The sequence below is a fragment of the Carcharodon carcharias genome, chromosome 7 (assembly GCF_017639515.1).
Source record: "Carcharodon carcharias isolate sCarCar2 chromosome 7, sCarCar2.pri, whole genome shotgun sequence".
NCBI lineage: Eukaryota > Metazoa > Chordata > Chondrichthyes > Lamniformes > Lamnidae > Carcharodon > Carcharodon carcharias.
In genome coordinates this window covers 42,238,884-42,256,058 of record NC_054473.1, presented here as the reverse complement: position 1 = coordinate 42,256,058, position 17,175 = coordinate 42,238,884, and the positions used below count along the sequence as shown (strand labels likewise).

General features: G+C 43.3%; 1 protein-coding gene across 1 annotated transcript in view; it reads left to right on the top strand.

Annotated features, from left to right (window-relative positions):
- cfap20dc (CFAP20 domain containing) overlaps positions 1-11,606 on the top strand; it is a 557,307-nt gene extending 545,701 nt beyond the window's left edge. Inside the window, exons 19-20 of the mRNA XM_041191616.1 lie at positions 9,327-9,436; positions 11,214-11,606. Coding sequence (XP_041047550.1) covers positions 9,327-9,436; positions 11,214-11,326 — 223 coding nt within the window. The 3' untranslated portion in view covers positions 11,327-11,606. The remainder of the gene's footprint in view (positions 1-9,326; positions 9,437-11,213) is intronic.
- Positions 11,607-17,175: the final 5,569 nt, after the last annotated feature.

The following is a 17,175-nucleotide window of genomic DNA, read 5'->3' as shown; positions in this document are numbered from 1 at the left end:
TTCATTTTTTAAAAAAATATTTGCAGTGGATTTGCACTGATTGCACTAGTTGCAATTTATTGCACAGTTCAATGTTTTTGTATAACATGACCTTCAAATTAATATCAGCCAAGTTGCTCTCTCCTGAACCTTTTCCAGGGTGTTTGTATTACTCACCTTGTGAAGGACCAAAGCTGGACACTGTTCTAAATAAAGCTTAATCAAGGCCTTATATACAAGAAGAGTGTAATAATTTTGTGTGATATTTGTTTTGTACTTAAACTTCCTGGCAGCTACAACAACAACTTGTCCCTTTTGCTTGTCATTTAATCATTCATAAGAATATAAAACAAGAAATAGGAGCAGGAGAAGCCCATAAGGACTGTCGAGGCCTGTCCGTCATTCAATACAATCATGGCTGACCTTGGACTTCAGCTCTTTCCAGCCCACACCCATATTCCTTAACTCCCTAAGAGACCAAAAATCTGTTTATCTCAGCATTAAATGCATTCAATGATGGTGCATCAACAACTATCTGGTGTAGAGAATTCCAAAGATTCACAATCCTTTGAGTGAAGAAATTTCTTCTCATCTCAGTTTTAAATGATTGGCCTTTTATCCTGAAACAGTGACCCCTTGCTCTAGATTCCCCAGCCAGGGGAAACAACGGGTGGAACTTTATGCTCCAGAGACTTAAGTGTAGCGGTGGGCAGGAAAGCCACGTGGCTCCCACCGGCTGGTGTGGGGGTTGCTGTGCTGGATCATTCCCTTTTCACCTCATTATGTATGCATAAACGTGCAGCGCGCCGTATCTCGTGGTACGGAAGGCTGGGATTCGTCCACCCTGCCATTACCTCATTAGCTCATATTTCCAGGCACTGTATTTATATGGCACCTGCACACAGTCAATCTCTGCAGCCAAGGACTTGTGGCAAGTGATGGCCCTGAGAAGAGATAAACGCAAGGCACTGGTGGCACTCCTCCAGGCAGTCGAGGACCAGTGGGAGGCCTTTATCCCATGATGGAAGCCAGAGGTCCACCAACCTCACCACCAAGACTTGGGAGGAGGTCACCAGTGTTGTCAGTGCCAGCAGTCTCCAGAAGAGGACCACTATCCAGTGCAGAAAAAGGATCAATGATGTCATCTGCTACATCAGGGGAAGTCAAACTTCTCCTCAGTCTCTACTCATACTTTCACAAGGCCATCGGCATTCGCGGGTTTACAGTCCACAGGGATCTCACACAATACCAGCACAAGGGACATCATCATACAACCATAGAAAAGTTATGGCGCAGAAAGTGGCCATTCAGCCCATTGTATCTGCACCAGAGAATCATCACTGATTCTCTCACACACGCATTTACATCTTCATCTCTTGTCACATCCTGCACATGTCATGTCTTCAGCCCTTGCATAAGTCCAATCAGCAAACACAGAAGTCAGGCAAGCTTATCATCTGCTTTGGTATCTGTCCTGCTCACAGTCTTTCCGTCTGTCATTGTGCAGGAAAAGATTGCCCACAACAACAGGGAAAGTTCCTAGTACAGAGGGGGATGCTGGATGTCAGACCACTCATGCCCTTTGAGGAGAAGGCGGCAGAGCTGGCAGGTGAGGACTGGGACCATTCCTGCACTGAATGCGAGATCAGTGTCCCCAACAAGCCAGTGAGGCCCCATCCACTAGTCTTCGCCCACCCTCCAAAACTGTGAATGCCTTTTAATGTCGGTGACTATCCAGCCAATCATTAATTTTCTTTTCTCTATTATAGACACCAACAAGAAAAGGAGGAGTCACACTGCCAGTCATCCCATCAGCCTCAACCCCAGACCACCTCGCATGAGTATCCTGAGGACCCACTAGATGTAGAGCCGTCACTGCATTCACCTGCACCTCCACCAGCGCAGAGACACAAGCTTCAGTGGGACCTAATTTTAGAGCAGGCTTGGGGTCACCACCTGGTGAACACAGTACAGATTCCAGTCCACAGCAGATGGAAGCAAGGTCACTGACACTGGGAGGACTGCTGGAGGCCAGGCACCTGCTGAGTCTGAGTCTAATGACAATCCTTTTGAATCAGCCCTTAGAGTGATGTTAGAGCTCAAAGACAGGCAGGGTTGTCAGAGGTCGTCACCTGATTAGAACAGAGGATGGAGGAGTCTAGCCGCATTCGGTCTGATGCTGTTGTGCCAACATGCCAGTGCATTGAGGTCACCAATGGAAGGGTGGTGACCCCCATGGAGACCTTGGTGCAACAGTTTGTGCTGAATGTGTGCTCGGATCTGCGCAGCATCACTTCTGCCATTAGAGCATTCCAGCAGTGGCTAGATGAGAGGGAGACTGGGCACCTCGATCTCCCTCCAGGAGACCTTTCTCCTCAAGGGCCAGGAAGTAGCCCTCGGGCATCCACAGGGAGGAGGAGCATCAGCTGGACACCCAAGGGAAATCCACCCAGGACCCTCCAGAGCTGTCCAACCATTCCAAGAGCCCTCTGCCTGTGACCCCAGCAACTCCACCTCCTCAGGCCAAGGGAGGTGCACCTGTCCCACAGCAGGAGACCCAAAGCAGACCTGGGCCCTCCAGAGGATGCCCAACAAGGCATCACAGACAACAGGACATAGCAGTCAGCAGGCTGTCTCCACCTCTGCTGTGGATATTGGGGCTGCACCAAGACGTAGTGGTAGGATAAGAAAAATTAAGAAATTTTAAAAGCCCAAAGGTGGCATGGGTGTTCAGTCACTGTATATATTTTGTACAACTGTAAATATATTGTGTTTCTCTGAGATTCTCATCTAGTGAATGGTTCATCTATCTGATGCAATGCGCTGAGGTCATATAAGTGTAATAGATGCTCTCCCTCCTCACTAATCTCCCATCGCGTGATTCAGCTCTATGGTGTCTTGCACAATCTCAGTACAATGATTTGCCTTTATGTCCACAGCAGCAACATGAGCAAGGCCTCTTGCTCTATCAAAGTGATGGTTGGGCAGTGCATTTCTTAGACTTGCATCAGAGGATCATATGTGGCCTCATGAGTAGATTTTGCAGTTTGGCTTATTTTCCTGATGCTTCTGCACTGAAGACTGTTCGATGTGGATCTTATAGATTGTGATATCGAGCCGCATTGGAGTCAATCTAACTTGATGCATCTTTCAATGGCCTCCATGTAACGTCTGTCATGTTTGAGTATGGGCTAAATTTCAAATTAAAGTCTGGGATCTTAGGTGCTCATGACGACCTGTAGCATGAAGTTGTGACCGCGAGAGCAGCTAGACATCACCCCTATGGTAGTTTCCATGCTCCACTTGCATAATGCAGAGCTATGGACCTAGCGGACACTTGGTGACTCCTGAAATATCTGCTAAACAGTAACGACTATGTGAGATCAGAGGTGTGTGTCCAGGCTCATCATGCTGGACTATTAAATGGAAGGATGCCGCTCTGAACCTGAAGGTCTGGCTAGCGTGGCTTGACATTAACCCCGAGCCAGCTCTCCGATGGGCAATCGACATGATTATCTGATTGTGACAATGTTTTCAGTATGACAGCTTTCTGTGCGTATATCTGAAACTGCTGGAATGAAAATGTGGAGGCCTCAAATGGGCTCAGAGCGAAGCTCCACTATATCTGAACAAAGTTACTAATTAATGCCTAAATATAGTGTTGGCATTTTTGGGGCTACTGATGCCGAGGCATCGCTGGACAGGAATTTGGGAAGCTCCATATGAAGGCTCAGTAATGAGTGCTTGTCAATGGTCAGAGATGATGCTGCTGAAGCTCTCCCTGTGCACACAAAGGTGACCGGACTCTCAGGCTCACATCCATGACTGAGAATGTCAGATCACTGCGTCCTAAAGAACAATCTCATGCTGGGGACTCAGTATGATCATGAGGCTAGAACATTATTCTTGCAGGAGGATGGCCTGTGGAGAAATAGTGCAGCCCGGATTTAGATCAGACCTCAGGTGTTAAAGCGATTGATGATTGTCCTCCTTGAGGCACCTTGCAATGCTCCAGGCATACCGCTATGCATGGGCTGAGGTTTGCAGTGCTGCTCTTGCCTCTTAAAGGCTGCCATGGGCAGTGAATTGTTGGCGCGATGCTTGAAAAGACTGAACCATGCCTACTTTCTTCACAATGTGCCCTGGTGGAGTGCTTATCCATAACAGAATGCCACCAGCTCCAGAGGCTGCCTAGCCTTCCAAGGATGAGGCTATTGTCACATAAGATTGTAACTGCTCATTCAGAGACTGATGTCTTTCATTGAGATGCTGAGGATATGAAAGAAGGTGCTATTGTAGAGCCTGCATGGAGGGCACAGGTGAAACAGGCTCATATGAGCTAGTCATCATCATTCTCCTGGAACTTGTGGCTAAAAGGATCTCACGGGTACGTCTACAGCATCTGGTCCATGCTATTGCCTCAACCTCCTCACCCTCATCGAGCTCATCTTTCTCGATGCCCTCCTAATCGGAGGAGATGTGCAGCTCCTCCATCTCCATCTGGCAACTCATCCCCCTTTGGAGTGCCAGGTTGTGTTGCACACAGCAAACTACAATGATGCAGGACACCCTTTGGGGAGAGTACTGGAGAGCACCATCTAACTGGTCCAGACTACTGAAATGCATCTTCAGCATGCCAATGGTCTGCTCAATCAAGGAGCATGTGACAGATTGAGCCGTATTGTACCTCTCCTCTGAAGCACTCTATGGCCTCCGAATAGTTGTCATTAGCCACACGTCTTTTGGGGGTAGCCTTTATCAACGATGAGCCAATCCTGAATGCACTGAGGGCTCTTGAAGATCTGATGTAAGAGTTGTGCGAGCTCCAAGGGTGTCTCGCACAGACCTGCATAATCTACTACAGGTGGTCACAGATCAGCTGCACGTTGAGAGAGTGGAAGCCTTTTCTGTTGATGAATTGTAGTGGCTGCATCACCCCACCGCATTTCAATTTTCAGGTGGGTGGGGGCTCAGCAGAATCAGCTGTGCGCCTGCCAACCTGTCAATGGCCAATTGAGGTCATTGACAAAGTAATTAAAGTATTTAATGGACCTGCTTGTCCAACCTTAACATTGGCGGGCAGGCCAGGAGCCCTGGCGGGCATTGGAAAAAGCATGAAACCTCATGAGGTTTCATGTAGGGTTTTAAATTTTTAATAAAAGTGTTAATGAAAGTGACAGACATGTCCCAACTCATGTGACAGTGTCACATACAAACCTCGAGGTTGCAAGTGAAGTGCCATTCATCAGGTACACATTTGTTTCATCTGGTCATGATTCACACTAGTGTCACATGAGGGGACATGTCAGGATAATTTTTTTTTCTATTGTTAACATTTTTAAATTTGGCGCCAAACTTCCTGAGGCAGCACTTAGCCTCAGGAGGATGAATGCGCTCTTCTGTGAGCATGCGCGAAAGAGTGCACTCTCAGTTTAGGGATTCCCCACCCCCCACTGCCCACACAGGGAGTGCATACCTGGCGGATGTCACGCTGGGCGGGCCTTAATTGGCCCACCCACATAAAATGATAGCACTCCCCCGACTGGGGGCGCCGATCGGAGGCACGCCTCCACGCACCTGCTTCTAAACTTCCCCCCCCCCATCAACGGGGGGAAATTCTGCCTTTTGTTCCCAATTTACAGGCTGCAGATGCCTCCTCCTGACCGCTACTGTGCCACCTGTGGCGCAGTCCTAAGCCACCAACACCCCGAGACCAAAGTGTGTGAGGGATTGATCATACCCTGCACACCATGCTGTGCACGACTGACAAGGGACAGACAGGCCCTCCCCCTCCCTGGGCTGGGACCTGGACTTGCGCGCCAAGCACAGCCTTGTTACATGGTACGTATTAGAACAGGACTGCCTATGCTTTCTAGCCCTGCCTAATTGCCACCCCACCCCAGTCATGTGTCTCTGTCCATCCTTTCCCCAGTCATCCCCCTCCCTCAGTCTTGTGTCTCTGAACACCCTTTCCCCAGTCATCCCTACCCTCCCCGCAGTCATGTTCTCTGTCCATCCCTTCCCAAGTCATCCCACCCCCTAGTTGTGTGTCTCTGAATACCCTTTCCCAGTCATTCCCAGCCCCACCCTGCCCCTGACCAGCTGAGTCATGTTCTCTTTCCTCCCCTTCCCCCCTGGGCTCCACTCAAGCCCCCCCTCCCCCTCAAGCCTTTGCCTTCCAACCACTTCCTTTGCCTCTGTCTTTTCTCACCACGCCCCTCCACTTCCAATCAAGTCTTTGCCTTCCAATGTTTCCCCCTCCCAACTTCCAGCTGGTCTTGCCTGAGCAGCCTCGGCACGGAGTTGGAGCAGCCGCGAGCGCAGCCACAAACGCAGCACTGTGAAAGGTAAGTGAGCACTGCCCATACAAACCTCGAGGTTGCAAGTGAAGTGCCATTCGTCAGGTGCACATTTGTTTCATCTGGTCATGATTCACACTAGTGTGGCCAGGTAATTTGGAGGGGGGTGCATGATTCCAGCGAGCTAGGTTTTTAATGAGAATTCATGATATTCAAATACATGCAAATATGTTTCCCAACATGGCGCTGCGGGCTACCTGACCCACCATGAAACTCGGGAGCGGAAAACTGCAAGCCATTTTTATGCTGGCAGGAAACAGACCTTTGGCCACATTCCGAATTTTCCCATTCCACCCACTGCTGGTGGGACTGGAAAACCCTGCCTAACATCTCAGTGTCTACCCTGTCAAGCCCCTTCATAACCTTGAATGTTTGAATGAAATCACCCCTCATTCTTCTAAACTCCAGAGAATATAGATCCAATTTGCTCAACCTCTCATCATAGGACAACCCTCTCAACCCAGGGACCAATCTCATGAACTCTCCTGACTTCTATCAGAGCATAGACTTTCCCTTTTGTTCCTCCCATTTCTCCCACACTTTCCTTGCCTTTTTACTTGCTTAAATACTGTTAAATCTCTAATTTCTTTGAATACTAATGGAATAACCTGAAACATTAGGCCAGATCTTCTGATGCCATCAGCAGCAAATGTAGCAATGGCATACATCAAGCCCCTTCAGAAGTCCTGACGTGTGCACATGTGCAATAATTGCCCAGCTCTGTGCCTCAGGAAGATTGAAGTGCTCTTTCCCTCCTCCTCCCGCTCGCACAGGTAGCGTGCTACCGGTTGTGTCTTACATTGGGCGGGCCTTAATTGACCCACCCAAGTAAAATGGCGGCTCGCGGGCAGCAATCGGCTCTACGCCTGCCCCCACCCGCAACTGCCGAGCCTGCCTGCCATATGAAAAATTCTGCCCCTGTAGTATTTTGCTTTTATCTGCTTGTAGTCTATTTTTCTCAGCCTCTCAACCAGTTATCATTCAGTACCTTTTTATAACTATGTGAAAATACTTCTCTTTAAAACTAATTCTTTTTTCGAATTCCTTTTTGCCGGAAAATAGTGAAATTGTTCCAAAATGTGTTGGTGCTCAATACAATTGGCTTCTAGACAGCACAAGGCTGTAGTAAAGAGCACTGCACAATTCAAAACTAATTGGACTGAAGAAAAAGGCTATGCAAAATGTGGATCTTAGAAAGGTTTCTCTGGTTTAAAGCCAGACTTTTTGAAGTTGGTTTGGACTTAGGTGCAGAGGGAATCTTGCTTTGCATATCATCTGTGCTGTGCAAACTTTCAATTGTTAAATTCTGATCCTAGGTTTAAAAAAATTGAAATATGTTTTATTTTTCAGTACTGAAATTCCCCCACCATTACTAGAATTACAAGAAGTAAAAAAAGCCAAGGTCCTTTTAGTTCACCTTCTACCCTCCTGGTAGTCACATGATACAATAATAATAGAATTGTTGACCCAAATCATAGTAATCAATCTCTATTATTTAGTCTACACGTGGCTCAGAAATGCCATTTGAAAAACCTCAATATGCACAGCTTTGGCAGCCATAGTCCCTCCCAAACATGCAATATTTGCCACATGTCAAATCTCCAGTTACTCATATATACTGATCCCAAAATGTTATTTTCTGATAGAAACGTATCTAATTTGACATTAAACTATTAACCTCCATTTAAAAAAATATTTTAAAATAATTACCCTGTCAAGGCTGTAATTTTGAATGTGGATAGATGGACAAACCTAATGTACAAGTTCCAGTCCATTTTCTGACAAACATTATTTCTCGTACAGGGTGTGACACATCAGCATTCACTATAAGATATATAGGAAAATGTTTTGTGTATATTAAAAAGAATTTTCACACCCCACTCCATGGAAATAATGGTAAGTAATGATATTTGCTTCTTAGATAGTTCTTCAAGTGAACGTGATGGAGTGGCAAGCTCTCATGCACTGATAACCATGGTTATTAAGTTGGAACAATCACATCAGGTACCAAAAGCAAAGCAGCATACCCTGAAGTCAACATTGAAATATTAAGTGGTTGGATGTGAAGCCTATGATGTGATGGAACAGTTGGAATCTCGTGACCCACTTTGGTCAATAAAAGTAATGAGTGATTTTACTGCCTTTGAGAAATGATGCACATATTTTGTGAGTGAATGGACCCTTTTAACAGCTGTGCTGTTCAATTTGTATGAGTGGCTGTATTTGCCAGGATGAAAACACATCTAAAGCTATTTCAATTTTTAATTATAAAATACACCTCTCCAATTTTGTATGAATAATAATGCAATTTCAGATGAAAAAGTTAGATGCACTGTTTCTAGTTCTCTCATAAGATGTATTAAAACAATGGTTTAATTTTATGGTCAATATTTCAAAATTATAATTTCCTCTCTGTTAAGCTACCAAAATTAAAATGCAGTAACATATTGGGTCTACCCCTCAACCCTCACCTACCTCAGGTCTGTCAGAATTAATTCCTTGCAGTACTTGAACTGCATATCAAATTATCCTGAAGTTATTAAGCACAAAAAGAATGCAGTTTTGTGTTTAAGATGTCTTAAATTCCTCCTTGTTATATTTGCTGATTAATTATAATTTAATGATGATTGACTTTCTTAACATAATATTATGGTGCAATATATTATAATGTAATGATCATCCAGGGGGCTGAACTCCATTTTTGCAGTATTTTCTCACTCCATGAACCTTCAGCACTCCATCTAGCAACCTAGTCAACAACCAGTTAAGTTAACCCAAAGAGTTTAGTGATGCTATAGATACAATACTAATCATAATAGTAATTTAATTACTAATTCTGTTATATTTCAGTAGCCAGTTGAATGTTTCTGCCCCATATCATCTTCAGAAATGTTTTTGCAATTGATATTGATTAGGTTTTTCCAACATAACATTTAGCTGTAATTTATTTTCCATTTTATTAAATTGTTATTTTCTTATGTCTTACAGTGACTGGGGTAATATTTACAGTCCCCCCATCATTCTACCCAGTGAACAGCTGAAAGATCTGAAAAATACCCTTTCACCCGAGCAACCTGCCGTTCTTCAGGATTTAGGAAGTATGAGAATTTCATATCTTTTGTACTTAACAACTTACCAAGACAAATGGATGCAATATACAATATAGACTTAATGGCACAGTGCTAGAGAGTGCAGGGACAGAGGGGCCTCAGGTTTTAAGTGCATAAGTCTTTGAAGGTCTCAGGACATATTGAAAGAGTAATTAGCAAAGCACATGGGATCTTGGACTTCAAAAATAAATATTGAGTGCAAAAGCAGGGAAGTTACGTTGAACCTTTCTGGTTAGGCCACAACTCGAGTATAATGCCCAGTTTTGGTCACCACACTTTAGGAAGGAAATGAGGGTCCTTGAGAGGGTGCAGAGGAGATTTACCAGAATGATTCTAGGGATGTGATTTTAGCTACAAGGTTAGGTTGGAAAAGCTCGGGGTGTTCACGTTGGAGCAAAGGAGATTGAGGAGAGTTTTGATAAAGGTACAAGATTATGACTGGTTTAGATAAGGTAGACAAAAAAAGCTGTTCCCATTTGCAGGTCATACAAGGACTAGGGGACACATGTTTAAGGTTTTGGGCAGGAGATGCAGGGGGAATATGAGAAAGAACTTTTTAATGTAATGAGTGATAATGATCCAGAACGCGTTGCCTATAAGGGTGATTGAAGTGGAGATGATAAATGATTTCAAAAGAAATATGATGGGAAATAAACTACTGGATTAAAGTGGGGGAATGAGACTGACTGGATCGCTCTGCAGAGAGCTAGCATCGACTCAATAGGCCAAATGGCCTCCCCGTGCCTCCCCATAGCTCTATGTGCGTCTAAGGAATAGAGTATGATATATGACAGGATATATATAATGATTCATTATAAATGAATACTTAAGCAATAATTACTTAGTGCGCAACATTTGGGTGCTGATGTCTATTCATTTTATCAAAGCACTGATTGGAATTTTTAATGATAACATTAGATATCTAAGCAGTCCGAGAGTTTTAATCACAAAATTTGGGAATTTCTAATAACTTCAAAGTATTTGTTAAAATGGGATTAAAGAGTAGTATCTTGCTATGTTTGAAATTCTGGCAGTCTGCATATCAAACACAAATATTTCTTTTGATAAGAACAAATGTTTGTTATTTATCAGCTGTACTTCCATTGCATGTTTAATATTGAAAATATATTTGCACCCACCAGCAAAATGTGAGGATGAGGGAATTTGAATATAATGTTCAATCTTAATGAATTACAAAATATTTCCCAATTCTACCAACAAGTTTAGCTTCCTTCTGTAAATGTTAAGTAGATTTTTTTTCAAAGTGAAACACAAACAGGAAAAAAACATAGATCTAGAGATTTGGCTGCACAGCTGAGCTTTTATGTCCAACTGAGAAGGCAGACAGGGCCTCCCTTTAATGTCTCATCCGAAAGATGGCTGTCACTCCAGTGTGACACTCTGTCAGTACTGCACTGGAGTGGCAGCCTAAATTGTTGCGCTCAAGTCCTGAAGTAGAACTTGAACCTACAGCCTTGTGATTCATAGGTGAAATTATTGAAGGTTGAATCTTAAAAGTATTAGAAGAAAAAAGATATAATCAATAAATTTAGCTTTGATGAATTGCCAGCATTAGAGGTAATTGGTGCAAAATATGTACTAACTTATTGTTTTTCATGCAAGTGAGCGAATCTACTATGACTCCTACATTATTCAATGATCTTGGTGTCTTGAGCCAAAATGTAAAAAGTGCAGAGGAAGACATTTTAAGAAAATAGAATGTTTTCATTTTTGCCTCCTAATCCTTTGGTGTTATATTTGACAGATGATACTGCAAGTAATACTGAAGATCAGGATGAAGTGCTGGATCTGTTGTACGATCCCTGTTTGAATTGTTACTTTGATCCAAAAACAGGAAAATACTATGAACTAGCATGAGTCAAAGACTGAGACCTTTGAAGCAACACGATTGCCTGGTAACAGCTTGAATTTTTCTGAGACCCCAAGAGCATATCATTTCAAAGACAACCCTGGCAGTCATCATAAAATCAGACAAAAATACTTCAATCCAAAAGAAGACCGAATGATGTAGAAATGAATGTATCCAGCATCTGAGGTCTGCGGCAGCATTTCAGCACACATTACCCTCTTTTTAATTATCAAGCATTGTAACTGAACAGATTCCATGCTTTCTTATGTTTCTTTTTCTAATTGTGTTCTCAAGTGCATGTTTCTGTTTTTGCATGCATGTACTGTTTAGTATGAACAATGTCTTATTTTGAAACCAAGGAAATATAATTAGCATTTAACAAATAGATCATTATAACTAAATTTGTCAAATTTAGAAATGACCTTCACAAATATTATTACTAGGTTTCGAGAATCTTGGGAAGATTTTCAGAGGCCAGTGGGGGAAGGAACTGAGATGGCTGGATGCATAATTTCAGCTGGTTTGCCAACACCATCGCACACCTGAGCCATTTTCAGGAAGGGCAGATCAGGCTTCTCATTTGCAAACAGTGGGTAGCTTGTTAAGCTAATTAACAGGTCAACCAAGGCCAATGATAAGAAACCAATTGGAATTTTCCAGTCAGCCTATGAGCCCCTGTGGCAGGTGACTGGCGGCGGGTGACTGGAAGCAACCTCCCAACATCAGACTACAGGACCAACACTCCAAGATCTCTCTCAGATTCCTCTGCCTACAGTGGTGGTCCAGCAGCTGCGGCCATTTTTTATTTCAAATATCTCAAAGTGCTCAGGTTGGACATGCCCCCCTTCTCCCTTAATTACAATGTCAAGCTGCAGATCCTTCAGTGCTGGAAGGCCTCCTATTGGTCCTTCAACTTCGCGAGCAGGTGCCCTCCCACCATCCTTAATTGGACGGTGAGCATGCCCTCTGGCCACTAATTGGCCAGTCTAGCCAAAAGTGATGATGGATTACCGCTCCTGACATAATGCGAGGTCGGGATATGCATTTGACCCTGACGTCAAGGTCCAAACCCAATATGAACAATCCTGTCCCTTGCATTTGCAGTTGGTCAAGCTCACATCGATGCAGCACATACACTCTATAAAATATATATCACTGATTTTATCCTGTACTGGAGCGTGGTAACCTCATAATTATTATCTTGACGATATATTGCCGAACATTTGAGCTATTCAGATTCATTCATAAATATCTCAGCAAAAAACTAGTTTTGGCAAATTCTGATGGTTCTTGAATTTATATTTTACATCACTTTTTAAAGGAGAACTTTAAGTTGGCAAAACTATAAGCTGAGCAAAGAGTTTCCCCACAATGGCAAAGCATTAAATTAATTGGTTTTAATAATTTGTAAAATATTTAGAAAGGGAACTGTGTGGTGCATTAAACTGGAGCACTGACCCAGTTCTTTTTGTGCTAAGTGAATGAATACACCCTAAGATTAATTTTAGCCAAGTTTCCATCTCTGGTGCAGTAACCCCTGCTGGAAAGCTAATAAGTGTAAACGTAGAGGCTGAGAAACTGGTTTCCTGCTGGAAACCACTGCAAAATGGTCATCACATGTCCAATGATGTTACCTGAGGCCCACTCAAAATTAGACATTTGGCCTCATCTGCATAAAACCACTAACAGTTCCTGGGTGCAGCTCACAAGTTGGAGCCTAAAGAAATTGGTTGATGGTGATGCCAAACCAGCCTGCAGATACCCGCTTTCCAAGAGGTGAGTTGACGAGAGTAAGCCCAGACCAGTGCCTCTCCTAGCTTCACAGAAACAAAATTATTAAAAATTCACTTCCCTATTTGAGGGCAGCCTTTAGCCGTGCCTTTAAGGACTACTGGTTAGGCAGTTGAAGATCCTGATTAATTGGGTGGAGCAAATAGTGTCTGAAAATAAGCGCAATTAAACTAATTTGCATAATCAAGGTTCCAAATCCATTTGTTTGATGGACACCCTAGATACTTGAAAGTCAACAGCCTGCAATTGACATATCAGGTATAGCAATGGATTGTGCAGCATAATGCTTCTGATACACTGCCCAACATTACACTAATGTCAGGGAAACAAGTCTCACCATATCAGTGCTGTATTTCCACATCTTATAACAGCAATTCCTGTGGATTTAAATAAAACTGACAATTTTATTATGGATTTGTGCAAAATTATCAGCTATTTTCTACTATTACCGAACACTGGCAAAGAACACTGATTCAGAGCTGTCAAACTCGCATCAAGCAGGGCAGCCCAGACAGAAGACAATTTCCACAAATATGAAAACAGAATACTCTAGACACTGGAAATCTGAAGTAAAAACTAAATGCTGCAAACATTCAACAAGTTTGGCAGCATCTATGGAGAGAGAAATAGAGTAAACGTTTCAGGTTGAAGATTTTTCATCAGAAGATTATTTCCCCCTGTGCTCCCTGGCCTACATTGGATCCCAATTAAGCAACATCTCAAATTTAAAATTCCCACCCTTGCTTTCAATTTCCTCAATGGCCTCGGCATTCTCTATCTCTGTAACCTTCTCCAGCCCCAACAACCATTTGAGATATCAGTAGTCCTCTAATTCTGGCCTCTTGAGAAACCCCTATTTTAATTGGTTCATTATTTGTGGCTGCGCCTTTAGCTGCTAAAGCCCAAGCCTCTGGAGTTCCCTCCTTAAACCTCTCTTTCCTCCTTTAAGATGCTCCATTAAAAATAGAGTTTTGACCAAGCTTTTGGTTGATCATCCTAATATCTCGTTAATGGCTCAATGTAAAATTTTGTTTTACAATGGTCCTGTGAAACGCCTTGGATATTTTATTATATTAAAGACACAATATAAATACAAGATGTTCTTGTTGGTATCAGACTAAACCCATTTCCCAGAGGTGAAAAAAAATCGTTTTCCTCAATTTTTTCTCCGTCTTTCTCACCAAGCTGCCAAGTTACATTGTGATGGAATTCCATGGTTGCCATTCTTCAGTTCTGAGCTCAAGCAGCATTAGCCAGTGCTCCATGGCTAACACAGATCCTGTTATTACCTTTGGAGACTAAATGGACCTCATTGTGCCTACTTTGTGTGCAAAAAAGAGCTGTGGAGGACAAAGCATTCTTTGGGAAGTGCACTGGCCATCAAACTGAAGAGCAGGCTAGCTGCAAAAAATATACTTCTCCATTTCTATGCACATATTGACGCCCCTAATATTAGGCAAAAATAACATTGAAAAGTGTATTGTTTTGTGTTGTGACTCATTGGTAAGAAATATGATTTTCCACTGAAATTATGAGATCCATAAATTAGTTTGTTAGAATTTTTATGGCACTAAATTCCCTTGCTCAGCAATTTTGATGTGGAAAAACACTGAGTGTACCATGAACCACGTACCTGGGAATAGAGCGTGGATAATTTAGAACTGCTTTAGCCTATGTACTTGTGGTCACTTCTGAGTAACTAATTCATGAATTTCATCTAACTGCCATAGATCTAAGAGTGGGTCATTCATCAACGTTCTCAGATCCAGTTAGTGTGTAGCTTGAAAAATCTACAGAACAATGAAAAAATGTAAGGCTCTTCTTCCAACATGTCAAAAAATACAATATATGTAAATAAAGTATTGCTTTTATTTTTCATATTTCTAACTTATTTTCTTGCCCCCTTTTTGGCTATCAAGCGCTGTTGCCTGACTAGCATGCTGAGCAGACAGCCTACATGTCGGCATAGACCAATGCCGTAAGTACAACAGAATGATTTGCCCACATGGAAGAATAATGCTTCCTTTCAATCACTCTTATTAATATGTGTGCACGCTGTGTTGCACCATAAGACCATAAGACATAGGAGCAGAAGTTAGGCCATTCGGCCCATTGAGTCTGCTCCGCCATTCAATCATCGCTGATAAGTTTCTCAACCCCATTCTCCCGCCATCTCCCAGTAACCTTTGATCCCCTTACCAATCAAGAACCTATCTATCTCAGTCTTAAATACACTCAATGACCTGGCCTCCACAGCCTTCTGTGGCAATGAATTCCATAGATTCACCACTCTCTGGCTAAAGAAGTTTCTCCTCATCTCTGTTCTAAAAGGTCTTCCCTTTACTCTGAGGCTGTGCACTCGGATCCTAGTCTCTCCTACTAATGGAAACATCTTCCCCACGTCCACTCTATCCAGGCCTTTCAGTATTCCGTAAGTTTCAATCAGATCCCCCCCTCATCCTTCTAAATTCCATTTCTCTGAGTATAGACCCAGAGTCCTCAAACGTTCCTCATATGTTAAGCCTTTCATTCCTGAGGTCATTCTCGTGAACCTCCTCTGGACCCTCTCCAGGGCCAGAACATCCTCTCTGAGATACGGGGCCCAAAATTGCTCACAGTATTCTAAATGTGGTCTGACCAGAGCCTTATAAAGCCTCAGCAGCACATCCCTGCTTTTATATTCTAGTCCTCTCAAAATAAATGCCAACATTGCATTTGCCTTCCTAACTACCGCGTCAACCTGTAAGTTAACCTTAAGAGAATCCTGGACTAGTGCAGCAGTCCCTTTGCACTCCAGATTTCTGAATTCTCTCCCCATTTAGAAAATAGTCCATGCCTCTATTTTTCCTCCCAAAGTGCATGACCTCACACTTCCCCACATTGTATTCCATCTGCCACTTCTTTGCCCATTCTCCTAACCTGTGCAAATCCTTCTGCAGCCTCCCCACCTCCTCAATACTACCTGTCCCTCCACCTATCTTTGTATCATCTGCAAACTTAGCCAATATGCCCTCAGTTCCTCATCTAGATCATTAATGTATAAAGTGAAAAGTTGTGGTCCCGACACTGACCCCTGCAGAACTCCACTCGTCACAGGCCGCCACCCTGAGAAGGACCCCCTTATCCCCACTCTCTGCCTCCTGCCAGACAGCCAATCTTCTATCCATGCTAGTACCTTGCCTCTAGCACCATGGGCTCTTATCTTAGCCTCCTGTGCGGCACCTTGTCAAAGGCCTTCTGGAAGTCCAATTAGATAACATCCATTGGCTCTCCTTTGTCTAACCTACTCGTTACCTCCTCAAAGAATTCTAACATTAGTCAGGCATTACCTCCCCTTGATGAAACCATGCTGACTTTGCCCTATTTTACCATGCACTTCCAAGTATTCTGAAATCTCATCCTTAATAATGGACTCTAAAATCTTACCAACGACCAAGGTCAGGCTAATCGGCCTGTAATTTCCCATCTTTTGCCTCACTCCCTTCTTAAACAGGGGGGTTACATTAGCGATTTTCCAATCCTCTGGGACCCTCCCTAACTCCAGTGATTCCTGAAAGATCACCGCTAACTATCTCTTCAGCTATCTCCTTCAGAACTCTGGGGTGTAATCCATCTGGTCCAGGTGATTTATCCACCTTCAGACCTTTCAGTTTTCCTAGCACCTTCTCCTTGGTAATGGCCACTATACTCACCTCTGTCCCCCGACTCTCTTGAACTTTGGGGATGTCACTCGTTTCTTCCACAGTGAAGACTGCGCAAAATACCTATTCCGTTCCTCCGCCATTTCTTTGATCCCCACTACTACTTCTCCAGCATCATTTTCCAGCGGCCCAATGTCCACTTTTGCCTCTCTCCTACCCCTTATATATCTAAAAAAAACTCTTGCAATCTTCTTTTATATTACTGGCTAGTTTACCCTCATATTTAATCTTCTCCCTCCTTATTTCGTTTTTAGTTGTCCTTTTTTGGTCTTTGTAGGCTTCCCAATCCCCTGGTTTCCCACTGCTCTTCACCACATTGTATGCTTTCTCTTTAGCTTTTATGCTGTCCCTGACTTCCCTTGTCA